The 17,348-nt window shown below is 43.3% G+C and overlaps 1 protein-coding gene across 1 annotated transcript in view; it reads left to right on the top strand.

Moving 5' to 3' along the window:
- POLR1A (polymerase (RNA) I polypeptide A, 194kDa) overlaps positions 1-7,057 on the top strand; it is a gene marked incomplete at its 5' end in the record, with an annotated part of 28,554 nt that extends 21,497 nt beyond the window's left edge. Inside the window, 6 exons of the mRNA XM_009572757.1 lie at positions 95-211; positions 538-816; positions 1,867-2,067; positions 2,835-2,952; positions 4,249-4,413; positions 6,909-7,057. Of these exons, the coding sequence (XP_009571052.1) occupies positions 95-211; positions 538-816; positions 1,867-2,067; positions 2,835-2,952; positions 4,249-4,413; positions 6,909-7,009 (981 nt within the window). The remainder of the gene's footprint in view (positions 1-94; positions 212-537; positions 817-1,866; positions 2,068-2,834; positions 2,953-4,248; positions 4,414-6,908) is intronic.
- Between the last annotated feature and the right edge of the window lie 10,291 nt (positions 7,058-17,348).

Genomic DNA, 17,348 nt, shown 5'->3' with positions numbered 1-17,348 from the left:
TGTTAAATTCCAGATGTTTGGCTAAAGCCTTTTGAGGCAGTTGATGCTTCCTAGCAGAGTCAGCCTGATTATCTGGTTTGTCATGGATTTCTAGACACAGAATAATCAGGAAGCTCCAGCAGAGGAAGAAGAGAACATTGTTGATGCAGAAGCTGATGAAGGGGATGGTGATGCCACAGAAGCAAAACGGAGGAAGAACCAAGAAGAAGAGGTAGTGCTTTTATAGGTGCTCAGCACTGCACTTTAATTCCCAGTTTCCTTTGCCTTGGTTTGGGTTGGGAAGGAAAGATTCCACTGAAACAAAGTGCTGGAAAAAAGGCAAACCCCACTTGAAAGGGGATAGGGAAGTCTCTGCTTTGTGCTGATCAATTTTGATTTGGGTGGAGGGAAATGTATAACAGAAGATGTGGGCTGAGACTTGTGATGACCATGGTCATCATAGTTGAGGCTGGGCACTGCTGTCCTAAAACTGTTCATGGTGCACTTTGTTTCTGTACATGTTCTGGCTCAGATAAATACAACATTGTTTCTTTGCAGGTTGATTATGAGAGCGAAGAAGAGAATGGGGAAGAAAACATTGATGAGAATCTAGAAGATGAAGAGGCTGAATCGGAAAAAGAAGAAAGGACTCCTAGTGCAGAAGATCAGATTGGAGCAGATGGTGATGAATCTCAACACCTTTCCTTTATGTCTCGGACTAAAAAAGAGAAAGATCGATTACTTCAGTCAGCAGAGTTGCGAGTAAATGCTGTTCTGGACAGCCATCCGTCAATACAGGATTACACGTTTGACACCGAAAATGAACTTTGGTGTGAGGTAAGATGGTGGTGCCTGGAAACGTGTGTGATTTGTGCAATGGTTGCATGTAGCTCCCATAATAAATGGATCTCTTCAGTGGAGTACTGGTGTTTTGTCTCAGCACTCCTGTATTAATACCAAAAAGTGGCAGTGCAAACATACTTCCTGACATAATTTTTAGCAATCCCTAACTTTCAGAACCTCTGAAATTTTTTTTTTTTGAGATAACTGGCAGGTTTATGTTTTTATGTTTTAATCTTTAAATATATGATGCAGCACTGTATAGCTCCTGATTAATAAAAGTGATGACTGGACTTTTGAAAGAGGCTGTTTAGAAATGTGTCTTCAAGGTGCTGGGCAGAAGGGGAGCTTTATATTGGGAAGCACATCTACTTATGGAGGAATTTAGGATAAAAAAGCTGCAATGCTTAGTTGTATGAAATAGTAGTTAGAGGGGACAGAAATTCTTGACCAAATGTGACAGTGGCAGCTGAAAAAATCTGGCAGGAATGTGAATTTCATAGATCCAGAAACATTTCACTCCCCCTGTTTTTAACAAACCTTTTTTAACACTTCCAGAAATAAAACGTTTTGTTTCAGATCTAGCTAGCTAATTTTATCCTACACTCTTCCCCCAATTCTACTCCCATATTCCTCCAAAAACCCTCCAGCAACAAGCTGTCTTTGACTTCAGCTATGCCTTTACTTTAACCTGAGCTAATACTGCTTTGAAGCTGTCAGAAGATACAACAAAATCAAACAAGCTGCAGGTGTTGAGAAACTTGCATGATCCTCCTGCAAGACAGAAGGGAAAAGGTCTAAACATCCAAAACAAACAAATTAAAAAACAAAGCCCAATTGATGTAAGTTCAGAAATCTTGAAAGCAATGTGGATGAATGGTCCTGGGGTGAGGTGTTATTATTAGCATCATTCAGCTGTAATTCTAGTCAGACGTTTGTTCCTAAGCACACAGCTAGGATAATCCCAGTTGTTCAGTTGTCTCCTTTTTGCCTAAAAAGAAGAGGCTATTGAGCGTTCCTTACAGCACACTGCATTTTGCTTCTTAGGTTTCATTGACACTTCCATTGATGAAGGTGTACTTCGATCTCTCCTCCTTGCTTGTCGCTCTTGCACGAAGCACAGTCATTCATGAAGTGAAGGGGATCACACGATGCTTGTTGAATGAAAGTACCAATAAGCAAGGAGAGAAGGAACTCGTTCTGCATACCGAAGGGATAAACCTTGCAGAGCTGTTCAGATACTCTGATGTACGTAATCTACTTATAATCCCAGACTCAAATGATCTTTTGTGTTCTAGGGAGAGACGGTGGATGATGGATGCCATTTATGTTCAGGGGTGATGTGTAGCCTTTTCAGCTCTTAAATGCTCTTCCTCCTCCTTTTCACGCCCAGATGTGTTCAGACCTCAGCAGAGCCTTTTCTCAAGGGCAGCTTGCAAATCAGTTTTTGTGCAGCAGCCCGGTGTCTAACGATAGATAATTCCACGCCATGCTTGTAACTGTCTCTCTAAATGTTACTTCAGGGAGTTCTTCCATTTAAATGAATTGCAGTACTTGGAGATGAGTAGTTCTGTTATGCCATCTAGCCCATAACTCTACAAATGCAGGATTGTTTTAAGCTAAATCTTTTCTACTGCTTCTGGTACAAGTTCTGTCTGGCTGAGACAGACTGGGCATTGCATTGTGTTGCTTGGAAGACTTTAACATGTTCCTCTACTGCTTGGGATGGTTTGTTTGTTTGCTTTTTCTAATTTCAGATCATTTTATCCCGTGGTGAGTTTTGATTCCAGTACTCTGATTCATATATAATGCTGTGATCACTAGCTTAAACATAAATCCCCAGAATCATTTTTGTCTGTATTTGACTCTGAGCTGCTGCTTAGTTGTTCTGTAACTGTTAGCGCTGCTTAAGCTAATGAAAAATGGAGAAAAAAGCTATCTTAGCTTAACTAAGTTATTTGGAAATACAGAGTAACTACTGTCCTAACTTGTATCTGTGGTTTTTTTGCTTTCAGATTTTGGACCTGAACAGACTTTATTCCAATGATATTCATGCCATGGCTAAGAATTACGGAATTGAGTCTGCCCTGAGGGTGATTATAAAGGAAATAAAAGATGTATTTGCTGTATATGGTAAGACTTCTTTGTATTTTTAAAGATAGTCTTCATTATCATTAAGATGGGAAAACCCAGCCACAGTGCTTACAAAGTTAAGGGTTTGCACGATCTTTTCATTTATGTGTGTATTTTTAAGTTGCACCTTTTCATCATTTAATCATTATAATGCCTTCTGTGAAGACTTCCTTAGTTAATTATTAGGTTCCATTTAATCAGTAGAAAATTCACTAGACAGGGTTGAATTTATCTCCTCTTCACAGAGCTTTTCAATTCTGGTACATTTATTTTTCGCAAGCTGGAAGGTCCAGATGAATTAACTATTGACGTCTGAGGAAGCTGACTGTTAGACTTGTATAGCGGCCCTGAGAATAGGATTAATCTTGCTTCACTCTAGCTTCTTACTGATGGGAGTCTAGGCTCCCTTTGTGGTTGAGCTTTTGTATCTTTCCTAAAATAGCTGCGCTGCATTGTCTGAATGTTCTCTCTGCATAGATTATTCAGAGGGTCCAGGCAACTAGCTTAGGGAAGATGCCTGACTTCATAGGCTGCTAAAGTTAGGCATGTTGAATTTGCTCTAAGTGAGCTAAGTCTTGCTATGAATTGAACTATTGAAAAGAGGGAAGATTAATACAGTGGGAATTTTAGCAACCAGTTATATCAAACAGATTTGCCAGCTGGCAGTCCAGAATGGTCTGACCTTCAAGTTGTTCAAGAACTGTTAGGTAAATGTTGACAGAGCTGTTAATGATCCCCCATTACACTGACTCCACGAGTGTTATTTAAAAATAAGTGCTGTTTCGTTTTAGCCTAAAAGGAGTTTTCTGTGGATGCCTAATATCATGCACAGAAAATAGCAGAACCTTTCTGATTCCAGTGCCTAGCTGAAGGCCACCAGGTGAGGGGCTAGAGCTCTGTCCCATCACAAATGGATGGATGTGCGATCCCCGTCTGCATAAACAAAGATGATGCAGACCTTACTGATTTTATGTAGAAAAACTCTGCTGCTTTACAGCATTCTTGACATTTTAGTTTCCCTGGAGAGAGATTGGTTTATATTGTAGTGAGCTCTGCCTCTCTTGGATATTTGAGGGGAGCAGTTAAGCCAGCTATGTATAAAGAAGTGCAACTGCCAGAAGAATGTTAATAGAGATATTCTCCATGTTGATTAGATTCAGGGGGTTTAACTTAGACCTGATTTATTTAAAAAAACAAAACAAAACAAAAAAACCCCCCCAAAAAACCCAAACCAAAAAAACCCACACACCTTAGCCCTTGAATGCTCTGATGATTGCTCTTTTCTTGTGTTCTTAGGAATTGTGGTAGACCCTCGGCACCTTTCACTTGTGGCAGATTACATGTGTTTTGAAGGATTTTATAAACCACTGAATCGTTTTGGAATTCAGTCCAACTCCTCCCCTCTGCAACAGATGACATTTGAAACCAGCTACAAATTCTTGAAGGAAGCAACAATGATGGGTAAATGGTTTAGTTTGAAATACATTGCTGCAGCATTTCACATATGCTTTGTTTTCATTGTAACTTTCCACTATTTTGAGTAATGCATAATTGCATTAGAAAAAATGCCAGAGGCTAAAATTTTAATTAAGCCCCTGCTAGGAAAACGTTCCAGATGTTTTTAATAGAATTCTGTCAGCTTAAATGAAGGCAGCTCCCACATGTAATTTGTGGGGTCTGTGACTCCTTTCTTTAAGAATTAGATAGGCATTTTTATAACAAACCTTAAGATCGTTAAGATTTGTTATAGCAAAGCCTTTTAACAGACTACTGAATCTGCTTTTCTCTGCTTTGTTTTCATGTCTCTATTTTAACTCCCGTATTTTCATCTCTTCTCTAACCTTGCTATTTAGAGTTTTATTGTGAGAACAGTCCTCTTGGTTGTTACTTTGATTCTGTTTTTCTGCACTTTACTATCTTTGCTTTTTTCCTCAAACACAGAAGAACGGTCAGACCCATTTGTAGGTTCCTGTGGCATTTGAGATGCCCAAGAGTATCCTTTCTGGCCTCTAGTTGCTGCTCTGGACCGTGTAGAGATCACATGGCTGCGTGAATCATTTAGGACATTTGAAATGGCACTAGCCATCTAAATTTAGGAGTTCTACAAAAAACCTTATGCTTTAAGTCTGTCATTAGACAGTTTGCGTGATCTCATCCTTTGGTACTGATTACGTCTCCCTTTTGCAAATAGTCTTGGTTTCTGTCACTTGCCATTTGGATGCTCTCCTTCTTGGATGCTCCTGTGCTGCCTTCTTTGCTATCTGTTACAAATGGGAAAAGCTCTCAACGTAATCTCTTCAGCTAGTGTCTTAAACTGCCTTGCACATATGTCAGAGATACTTTTATCACTGAATTCCTTTTTGTTAATGCTAGTTTATACCTTTTCTGGGAAGGTAATTTGGGTTTTAATGAATAGTATTTGTTACAATTGACTTAATTCATCTGAAAATTAGAAAGGAAAAATGTAAATCCAGGGTGAAATTGAATAGAAGAGGATGTTTCTTGCACAGTTGCACGCTTTCTCCAGATTTACGTTATATCACATATTGACTTAGAAATAAGATAAGGTTTTTGCCAAGTGAAATGTAATTGTATTTATGGATAATATTATGAATAAAGACATGAAGTGCATACTGACAGACGAGCACGGTCAATTGGCAGGAAAGCTACACTGATTACAAGTGGAAGGAGTTACTGATTTCACCATGATGGAAATCAAAGTCATAGTGTGGATTGCAGCAGTCTGGATCTAATTTGCTTTAATGTAACCGATGACTGTACATTTAAAGAGATACTGCAAGGGTGCCCGCTTATGGCCCTGATCAGCAAGAAGGAAAAAAGAAGGCTTGTGACCGCTATGCACAGCTAATGTAAGAAGAAGTGCCGTTAGGGTGCAGGTGTGACCCAGCAGACTGCTGATCAGGGTTTAGTGTGCAGAGAGCACGCTGCATCAGAAGTGAGATCCCTTTGGCTGTTTGCTGGAAGAATAACTCTTTGTTAACGTCACATGAGCAAACAGGACAGTTATGACTGTTTTGTTTAATGATCTAACAAAGGAGCTTTTTTTTTTTTCTTCAGCTGACACACATTTAGGAGCAGCTATTTAATTATTCAGCTGTAGCTGAGATCAGAGCCTCAAGCACATGCCATGCACTGTGCTATGGTGCAGCTCCTCCCCCCACCCTCTGTATGAAAGAAAGTTCAGTACATTTTGCTCAGTAGAATGACCCAAACTTATCAAAAGTTTAACAATTTTTTTTCCAATCTTCCAACTGATCTAATGACAAAATTCCAGCTTGCTGGTAGTTAGGATGAATGAAAAACAGCCTGGATGTTTATAAAAACAGTGAAAGCAAAACAGTCCTAGCCAGACGTGTCATCTGGAGAGCTTCCAAATTTCTGTGACACTATTTCGCTACAGTGAGTAACCACAACATCAAAGGAATTCATGGAATGTCTCTCCAGTGAAAAGTTCTCTTCGTATCTAGCCAGAAGGATTTAAAATCCACATCAAAAGGATTCACAAAGGAAAAAGGCAGCAATGAAAAGGGAATCTTTTTGGTTTTGCCTCACTGATTTATTTTTTTAGCTATCTATTTGATCAGCAAAATGTTTTCACTGGAGGGTCAAATCTGTGTTCTCTTAGAATTCAGAACGTGTTGTCTTTTCATGCTGAATAGGGAGAATTTAGTAATGTGTGACCTAATTCTCTGCTTGCACAAAAAGACTGGGATGAGATAATAGTTGTTGTAGGAGGGGTAGGAAGAGTTTTGGACTCGTGGTCTCAGAAATACAAATTCAATCTGAACAGTAGGTGGCAGTGCCTTTCTGAAGCTGGGGGGGGTGCTGAACCAGATGGCCTCTTGCATGTAAACCAAAATGCTTTCTTTTCAGCACTGACCTTTGAGAAACCTTTGGAAACATCCTAATACGATTTTGTTTGAATTCTGTTATAGGTGCCCATGATGAACTGCGATCCCCTTCTGCATGCCTAGTGGTTGGAAAAGTTGTTAAAGGAGGGACTGGTTTGTTTGACCTCAAGCAACCCCTCACATAGTGTTTTGGTTATAACGTAAGGATTCTGACTAAAATGGTCATCATAAGAGATATGTATACTCTACAGCTATGCAACAAGGGCATACACTGTGTCCCCAGTCATCTTCCCTGTGCCAGTAGGTTTGTTGATCTGGATACCTGATGAGGCTAATCTATTTAATGAGAATGTCTGCACCTATAGGAGCTATCCTTTGATTCAAAGAAACATTTATTTACTGTTTATTAATGTAAAAAATGAAATTATTGGTTTACATAGAAAAGAATAAAATGAAGGAGACCGTCTGGGTCTCAAGCAGGCCATGCAACTGCTGTGGCAGACAGAAGTCAAAGCAGAATCTGTTTATGCTGTCTAACTTTTGTGGGGCAGAATCCCATCTGGGTGGGTGGCACCAGTTGCCGCACGGTTGTTACATGACAAATTTCCAGTATTGGAAATAGCATTCAGACTCAGGTGTAGCTGGGCAGTGCTGTGCTGAAGCTTCAACGTTGTATTGAAGCGTCTGTGCTTGAGGCATATCCTCTTCTTTTTCTGTATTTGCATGCACTGCCATGACTTTTATAAGCTTTAGAGGATGCATTTTCCTATTCTGCTACTTCATTTATTAAGAATTATGTGTCTGTGACACAATTGTTAAATTTCTTTATTAGCTGAAGACTGGAATTCAGAGTTTTCATGGTTTCTACAGACATTTGCCAATGCCTACTCTTACGACTTCTTTGTATGGAACAGATCTCCGCACAGTGAGAAACCTGACATTTGATAAAGATTTATTCCTTAAATGGCAATGTGAGCTGCTGTAACACTGACTACACAAAAGGCTCCTGTAAGAATTACCAAAACACAGTTTTTAAACTATTTTTGCTTAAATATTCTGTGTCAAAGAGGATATTTAATAAAGGACGTTGCAAAGAGTATTCTGAGCGCCCTATTATGTGGCTGTGTTACTGAGGGAATTTTGCCATGCAGCCAACAGCCATCGCTTTGACTCTGATGGCTGCTAAAAATTGCGTAGCCGAGAGCTGTTAGCCACTCTTCAGAAATCAGACTTTCTTGTTTGTACATTTGATTTTAATCAGAATGCAATGCACGCAAGTAGTTAAAATTCTTTGGAGTTTGCTTGCTACCATCTAGACAAGTTTTCTAACAGATTTCAACCCCTGATCGTTCTCAGTGGTACCTCTAAGCTAGTGGAAAAGTGCCAGAGCTCACTTAGCCAGTTGAGGAGCTCCTACTGCCAGTGGAGCTGCGCTAAAGGGGATCAGATCAGATAGTGGGAGATGTTGGCTTGGGATTGTGAAAGAGCCTCTGTGGAGTATCGTGATGGACTCCATTCTGCCTCAGACCCTTAAAACTGTGTCAAATGTACTGCAAATTGCGCTGAAGCTTAACAAATGCATTAGGCCAGTAGCTCTCCAGTTTCACTTTGGAAGTCTTCGTAGAAGATTTCCTTGGGTCTCTCTCCAATCTTAGCACCTGCTCTGTATTTCTCCAAAAAAAGTCATTCTGCAAACAACCAGGAAAGAATTAGTTGGATACAGTTTCACAAATGGTTAGATGGGAAAGAACAAACGTGGTAACAAAAAGACTTTTAATTTCAGGCTACATTCTGTATTGTTACAGACCATTGGCTGAGAAAGATCCTTAAGAGGTATTCACAGTCCTGCAGTGAAGAGCCTCTATGCCACATTTTCTATCTGGAGATGTGGCATGCTTTAGTTCTCCAAAGAGTTTGACCCAAATAACTCCTTCATCCAAGTGTTCGTATCACTTCTCTGTGAAGCTTAAGAGGTCGCTTTGATTGTGTCATGATAATGAATTGTCCTCACAGTTATGGAGCCATGAAATACAGGCAAACTTGTCTTATATTTTGGCATAATATATCCACATACAAATTCTGCACACTTGAAATGTGTGTATGTGAAATTATGCTGTGCTGCAACTGAAAAGAGATCGAGTCTCCTGAGCAACTTGATGTCCTTTTCCAGGCACCAGCTTGCTTTTCTGTTGCTCTCCGAAGCCCCTGAGGCCAGTGTTGCCTGTAGCAATCCTTCTGGCAGGCTTGCTTGCTTCTTTAGTGGTGAAAAGTACTCCTGTGTGGTGGTGGGGCAGCAGTCAGCCAACATGCTTTAGGGAGACAAAGGGGGTGGATGCTAAATGAGCAGGAAAGTGCCTATATAAATATTACGTAGTCTGTTGAGAAAACGTACTGAAGTGACTGTCCTTTGTTTTACACCACGTTGGGTGTCAAATTGCTGTTTCTTGCTCCCTGCAGAATTGGCTATGCAGGAAATGGTGATGAATTTAGTAGGTGGTTAGTTAGTCCTGCTCCGAGGTTATCTAATACTGATGATTCTTTAAATAGAGCCGCTTGGAAAATGTGCTCTGGCTGTGCCAGGGTGAGCCAAACCTCCCCTTTCAGTTTTGAGTTGCCTTTAAAATTTAGGCACAGGCCAGGATCTGAAAAACTATACTGATCTGTACTGAAAGAAGTCACTAGGAAAGCCCCTAACATTACAATTCAGATCTTACCTAACGTCTACTTAGGAGAACGAAGTACGTGACTGTTCCTGTCCATGGACAAAAGTGATAGGGGAGAGAGTATGGCAGGATCTCAGATGACTGAGTCTGTGTCTCCAAGGCTGGGGAACGGTACGTATTTTGGCATATAAATGGGCTTAGTTTATACTGTGAAGGAGAAGCAGCTGAAGTTAGCAATTATTCTTAATCCGTAGCGTGAGTAGGTTGGCTTGGCAATCATCTAAACTGCCCTTTCTGAGATGGGAGGAGTTTCAGTTCGCTTAAAATTCACAAGCATGCAGAAAATGGAGGTAGAAGAAATGTCCTGCTTCCTGTGGTCAGAAAACTTCTGTTTCTTTTCATGCAACATGTACCTCTATGCAGCTACCTAGATCTTCTCTGTTTTAAAGTTTCTTTCTTGTTCCTTGCACTGATCGCTGTCGCTCTACGGTACTTTTTGAGGAAGTGCGAGCTACCTACCCTCAAACACAGTCTGTGAGAAGGCTGCAATAATGGATGGGGCTCTTGCTGCTTTGTAATTGTGTAAAACAAACAAGTGGAGTCAGTTTTGGCATAAAGGATCCCAAAGAGCTGGCAGTAGATGTGATTTCATAGAGAGGAGATCATGATTGAAAGGCCAGAAAAACAGGCTAGAAAGCCCCTTTGGAGTGTGAGAATGGAGCTTTGCAAATGCTTAAATAACATGGGAATTCATAACTGGGACTTGCTTTTTCATTTTTCTCCAAGTATGTATCTTACTGCACTGAATCGGAATTCAGTGTGATTTTTTGAAGCTGAGGAAACGTCCTGGTTCTCTCTGGTGGCAGACCAAGCTCAACTAGTAAGATGCGGTGAAGAAACACGTCAGACGGCACTGAAAACTCTTCATGCTTATTTTTGACTGTTTTCTGGAGGATCACTTTGAATGTACGCTGTTTACAAGTCTTCTGTCAAATATCTTTGACTTGATGACTTTCACAATTATAAAAAATAATGCAAAACTAATACTAAGCAGTCAAACCTTGTGGTGAGTTCCTCTAGTTTATGTATGCATGCTGCATTTCCATTTGTAGGTGATTTAGAAGTCGGATGCAGTGCTGGCACATTGGCCATGCTCTTAATGCTTCTTCCCTGGGAACCATCCCTTCTCTTAACTATCTGCTGCACCGTAGGGCGCAAAGATACCCTGCGAAAACGTGGCAGGAATGAGAGAAGAAAAGGTAGCTTCCAAAATTGCTTGCTTTCTATGTGTTATTTCCGTTAATAATAGCAAATGATCTGTCTGGAAAGCTAAAGGTTATAAGCTTGACTGAAAGTGCACTCCAGGAGGGGGCTGGTTAGCATATGCAGATATGAAAGCTGGGGGAAGAGGCTTTTTTAAAGCTGTAATAGAAGGAGCTTAGAGTTACTCAGCCAGAAGGGGAGGCAGTGATCCTCGTCTTCTGGTCATGTATACTTTGGCAAGCAGGGCATATATTGTGGGTTTTATCCTGCTTGTATGGTACAAAACACCTACTGTATGGTTCAAAATACCCACTGGCTGATCCAGATTTGTTACCTGTAAGATAGGGATAACAAATCCTTTCAATATGTTGCTAACGGTGAATCAGGTTTTATTTGCACAGCACTTGGAAAGTGAGCTACGTTCAAGCTTAATAAATTGTAATAGAAGGCTTGTTCTTGACAGTAAACTTTAAAAGAAATTCTAAGTCAGGCAATGAGAATGGATACAAATAGGACTTAGTGCTTCTTTTATCTCAAAAGCAAAGCTAAATATTAGAAGACAGGGAGCAGAAAAGTTTGTTTTGCCAAATCCTTGGTTCCCATGTTGTTATGCTTGTGTAGGTCAGTAACCAAGCAGTGGCAACAACACAGCTCGAAGAGATCTTTAATCATTTGAAGCCTTTCCAGACAAACCACTTGAAGCTAGCCACTAAGTACGGAAATCTGGAAGCTACCTCATCTGCTGAGGAGTTTGGCAAGTACAAGGGCATGTGACACCTCAGGGACACTTCACACAAGGTCAGATTGTGGTGACCGGGCCATGCTCCCGCTTCTGGCTGGCTGCAGGCGGATCAAGCCTGTCTTCTCTGGGATTAGGTCAGACAGGAGAACTCGTGAACATCACCCGTAAGAGTTGAGATCCAAAAAGCGTTTTGAAGGTTTCGGTGTTGAACATGGCAATCTTTATGTTTAAGGTGGAAGGCTGGGGTCTATAGGTGACCACTGCGCAGTGGGTGAGAATGAGATCTGCCTCCCCCGGTTTGCTGCATGGCAACCTGCAGGAAGGGTTGTTCCCCAGAAGGGAACAGTGGAAACTCTGCATCTTCAGTCCCTGCTTTTCCTTGCAGTTTCTGTAGCACGCTGAGCAGCAGAGATGATGCTTCACCCTGAAGACCCCTGAGTTTTGTTTTGTAGATAAGTGCATAGTAACAATAGAACTAAAAGAGAGCAAATGTGACTTTTTTCAAAGTATGGCCAGGGAAGAGGGGGTGAACCACGTCCTGTCGTGCCCGTGAGCCTGGTGTTGAGGGCAGACCCTGCAGGAGACCTGCTTTGGGCTCTCTGCAGTGCCCTGAGGGGCTTCAAACCCACCTCCTGAGTGCCCCAACCACCAGCCCGGGACAGGGAAACTTCTGTTTTCCTGCTCTGAAACTCCTTGCCTCTGCTGGAAGTAATGTGCTGTTTGTAGGGGTAAGGGAGGGAGGAGGTCAGCTCTGTTCCCAGGGGAAGGGAGGGGAAACTTGGGCTTTCTTGGAAGACCAGAGAAACCTTTCTCCTAGTGTTTGTTCAGTCTCATCCAGAAGGGCGGAGAGAAATCCTGCCTCAAAACTAGGGTTGCAACTATCTCTTTTTCAGGATTTAAGGCATTTTCCTGTGATGTGAAAGATAGGGATTGTAAGTCCCTCAGGCAAAAGAGCGTTATGAAGCCCTGTGTTATGGATGAGCACTGTAACCCCCAGGTGAGGCAACCACCCAGCTCCTTCAGTGTTGCCTTTCTGTATCGTTTCTGATTTGCTTTGCAGTGCGGTACGGATTTGGTGAGGCCTGAGGACGCTCCCAGAGGGAGGTGGACACCGGTAGTGCAACGCCCAAGCCTGGATGCTGAGCTGGAGGCGTACGGGGGTATAATGGGGTGCTCAGAGTGCTGTAGGGTGAGAAATCAAGGTACCTACAGAGCTCTGCTGGCTGCAGGCTCAAGGGGCAGCTAAGCAGGGGTTTTCAGGAATGCGAGGTTGATCACAGGAGGCATCGTTAGCGCATCCTCCACGGAGGCGTGTGCCGCTGAGCTGTTGGCCAGAGCCAGCCCGACGGCCTGTTCCCGCTCCTGTCATAGTGGGTGCCGCAGAGCCAGGATTAAGCAAGCTGCTCGTTAATGATGTTTTACAGTTTTATGGCTTAGATCCCTCAAAAGAGCTGACTGTCCAAATTGCCCTGGAAAAGTTTAGGTCTGATCACGGAGCTGGAGAGGATGTAGAGCTGTTCCTGTTTTCCTGGGTGCAGCGTGCTCTGCCAGCTTTGGGAAGATAAATGATCCCCCTTGGCGGGGCTGCCTTGAATCTGGTGGGGCTGCAGCTTGGTCTGTAGAAACACTGCTGCCGTTGTTTGGGTTTTGGAGCCTTGCCTAGCACTACAGAGAGAATAACGAGTGATCAAGAAGTAACAGTGGAACATTAATGCAAACTGCAATAAATACAGAGATGCATTATTAATGGGACATTAAAACTGAAACGGCAAGTAGAGCAAATCATATGCTGACAGTACAACAGCTCTGCAGAAAAATCCCAGGGCTGCACCTTGGGAAAAAATAAATGCTCTGTAAAACACTTCAGTACAGGGTTCTGCTTTCCGTTACACCGTATTTCCTCTGCCTGGGAGCCTGGATTATTTCTGGAAGACACAGAATTTGAGATGTGTTTTAGACCCAATAACCTTGTGAATGTAAATAATGCTACAAACAAGGGCAGTGCCCTCGGCCTCCCACGGGAATCAACTGCGACTTAATGGACCTTCTTTAATTTTGGATAAAGCTACAGAACTGAATTTTTATGAGAGTGGAAAGACAGCAGAGTCTGAATTCCTGCTCTTGCCAAGCTCAGGCATTCGAGGCTGGACCCAGACTGGTGCCAAGTGAGGGGCAGCAGCAGGGAGTGCCCCTTTCATCCCCTCTTTGCACAAACATCAGCGTTGGAGACAACGTTACGTAGTTCTACAGTAACTGAAGCTCAGGCAGCAGCTTTTGTGCTTTGCCTCATGTTTTGGGGCTAGGCCAGGGCTCTGGGCAGGAGAGCGTTGCTGAAACAGCTCTTTTAAGGTGGTGATGCATCCACTCCTCCACCCACCAGGCTGTGGGTCTGCTCAGTTATCTCTGGTACAGCCAGATCACTACAAGATCATCTTCCTTCATCGGAGACGGAGCTAATGCCCATGCATGTGCTCCAACTTAACAGGCCAGCAGCAACTGGGTGACACAAAGCACGTGGTGGGAGCATGGACAGGATCTACCCCTTTTACCTTGACCCCTGGGCTCTCATTCTTTGTCACTGAGTGGCTTCGAGTCTCTGTGTTGGCCCCTTGAAGCCAAGTCCTTCCCAGGCAGTGCTTTTGCAGGCTCTCAGCTTTACCCTTCACTTGCAGAGGTTTCGTAGGCGTTCCTTTGGCTTACACAAACAGCTCTCGCAGCTGAAGCTCCAGAAAAGCCAGACCTAGCTGTGTCCAGCTTAACTGCATTCCCCTACTGCATCCCCGGCACCCCAGTTTCCCAAGAGCCTCCCTCTTGCTTCGTGATGATCATCCTTTCCAAAAGCCCAGGGCGGGGTTGCCGCTCGTCTTCGCCATGGCTAATGTTGGCTTGCCCGAGTTGCTGGTGGGGCTGGTGCTGTGGGGAGCAGGAGTGTCGTGCCCCACGCTGCTGCCAGGGAGGCAGGGGGTGGCCGTGGGTCGCTGCTGCCTTGTGCAGTGGTGGGGTGTGCCTTCTCTGCCCAAATGCCTCCCCTGCCCGGGGTGTGTGTCTCTCCATCGATACTGAGACCAGTCCCTCCCTCCCTCGGCTGAGTGGCCAGTGACCACAGAAGGTCCCTGCTCCTTCTTGGCTGCAGGATGGTTACAAAAGCCAGAGCTGACACCAGCTGCTTCTCCCTTCTGTCAGGGGAAATTCCCTTGCTTCAAATTCAAGGAACTGAAATTAATTGGGTTTGGGTTTTTTTTTTTTCTTTTTCTCTTTTCTGCCAATATCTGTCATCCCAAACTGTTTCCACTGTAAGCTATTTAAGGGAATGAGTCTCTGCTAGTTCATTTTGGGAGTGGGAGACCAGCATTGAGACCATATGACCGGTGGCACGTCCACCTGGTCAGGCCACGGAACGCAAAGCCAGGCTGGGATTCATCCGTTGCAGCTAAATCCCGACATTACAGCCCAGGGGCTGTGCCGCAGGGATCTGCGTTCCCAGGGCCTCTCCGACTGTCAATTTAAGTCGGCAGCTGGGACTTGATTCCACGCAGTCCTACAGAGCCATGCGAGGCAAACGTTTTCTCCTCCTGGGATTTGTGGGTATTTTTAAAAGGAAATGTTTAAAATGGGATTGAGTTTTCTTCCTGGAAATGCTGAGTTGTTCCAGGGAAGCAAAGCTTTCTTCACTGCAGTGGAAGGGGTATGCAACAGGACTTGGACTCCCGAGTACTGCATCATTTATGCAAGAAGAACTGATCCTTTAAAATAAGGCTTTATGAATGAGAAAGTGGAAATGTCAACGCGAGGAACGCAGATGTCCTGAAGAGTCGGTTTGACTTTGGCTTTTCACCTCTCCGGGTCACCAAAAAACCCCCAAGCCCCAGAGCATGATACGTCAAACTAAGAGATAGGAGTTTTCCTGGTATAACAAAACCCGACATTTCGTTTGCAGTCAACCAAAAGATTTCATCTGAGCTTCTGTTTAGGGAAGTTATTTGAGATACCCACAATTTTTGAAGTGATTTTAGATGTGAAAAGGTTTATGCCAGAATAAAATAAACCAGCCACTTTTCAACATCTGCAGTTCTTTCTGATTCTTTGTCCTAAAATTATTTTCTAAATCCTGCTTAAATTAGTGAGGGAGTCTTGTGGATAAGAGGGAGTTTATTCACTGCCTGATAAACCATCTGAAAAACATCCACCTACAATTAAATAAGGAAAACTTGTGATGTGTGTACGCTCCTAGGGCTTAAGTCGCTTTGAAAAATACAACTTACCTTTCTTGAGACTGAGTCCCTCTTGGCAAATGGATACAAAATATCTTTGTCAGGATTGGTCGGAAATCCCATGCTAGAGCCAAACACCCACCTCTTGCTAATGTCTCATTTCAACCATCGCCTCTATATTTACTCAGGGACCAGCTTGGATGAGGGAGGGTTTGGGGAACATGGAGATATGGAAAGCGTGGACACGCTCCCAGCGTGTCTTTTCCTTCCCAGGGTCGGAAGCATCGTCTGAGAGTCACCGCATCCTACGTGCGCCTGAGAAACACAAAGCATCAGCTCTATGGCATGGCTCTGGTTTCTTAGCAAAACCTCAGGCGGCTTAAAAAAAGAGTTGTCAGACCTGGTATGATTGAATCTGGTATGAATTTAGATGGGTATCTGTCTGTGCTGGTTTTGGCTGGGATAGAGTTAGTTTTCTTCCTAGTAGCTGGTATAGTGCTGTGTTTTGGATTTAGTATGAGAATAGCGTTGATAACACACTGATGTTTTAGTTGTTGCTAGGTAGTGCTTGTCTTGCACTAGCCTTTGCACACATTTCCAGCATGCTGTCCTGGTTTCAGCGGGGGTAGAGTTAATTTTCTTCCTAGTAGCTGGTATATTGCTGTGTTTTGGATTTAGGATGAGAATAATGTTGATAACACACTGATGTTTTAGCTGTTGCTAAGTAGTGTTTACACTAGTCAAGGACTTTTCAGCTTCCCATGCTGTGCCAGGTGCACAAGAAGCTGGGAGGCATCACAGCCAGGACAGCTAACCCAAACTGGCCAACAGGGTATTCCATACCATATTACATCATGCTCGGTATATAAACTAGGAGGCGTGGTTCCGGAAGCAGCGATCACTGCTCAGGGACTGGCTGGGCATCGGTCAGCGGGTGGCGAGCAATTGCATTGTGCATCGCTCATTTTGTATATTCTACCATTATTATTACTATTATTTGCCCTTCCTTTTCCGTTCTATTAAACTGTCTTTATCTCAATCCATGAATTTTAGAATTTTACTTTTTTTTCCGATTCTTTCCCCCGTCCTACTGTGGGAGCGGGGAGTGAGTGAGCAGCTGTGCGGTGTTTGGCTGCCTGCCGGGTTAAACCACAACACTGTCAAAGAATGTATTTACAGTGGCTGTTTGGGACAACAAGCTGAGAAATCCCAGATAAACACACTGAGTTAAGCAGTACCAAGGGGAGAGAGAGAAGGGGAAAGGACCAGTAAAGTCCTGTCATTCCCATTAAAGCCAAGCCTGCTGGTTTTAATATCTTTAAGGTGGGGTGAAGGCTACTGTGTCACTGCCAAGTTTTTTCCACTATGTCAGAAAAGTACATCGGCAGTTGACCCTTACGTGCACTGGGGAAGAAAATGACTTCTTAACTATTCATCTGTGCAGTGATACAGCTACCTGCCAGCCGACTCGTAATTACCTCAGTGCATGACCCAAAAATGCAACACAGTCTGCAGCATCCAGCTGTGCTGCACTGCACGGGGGCAATGCAGTGGGGAGCTTTAAGCCCGCCTGGGCGTTCTCGTGCTATGGTTTGCGTCATCTTTTTTTCTGGCTCAGAAGATGGAATGTAACTAATTTTGTCTC

This window comes from Fulmarus glacialis, unplaced genomic scaffold, assembly GCF_000690835.1.
Source record: "Fulmarus glacialis isolate BGI_N327 unplaced genomic scaffold, ASM69083v1 scaffold37912, whole genome shotgun sequence".
In the NCBI taxonomy this organism is placed as follows: Eukaryota; Metazoa; Chordata; class Aves; order Procellariiformes; family Procellariidae; genus Fulmarus; species Fulmarus glacialis.
This window is presented reverse-complemented; position numbering and strand designations above follow the sequence as displayed.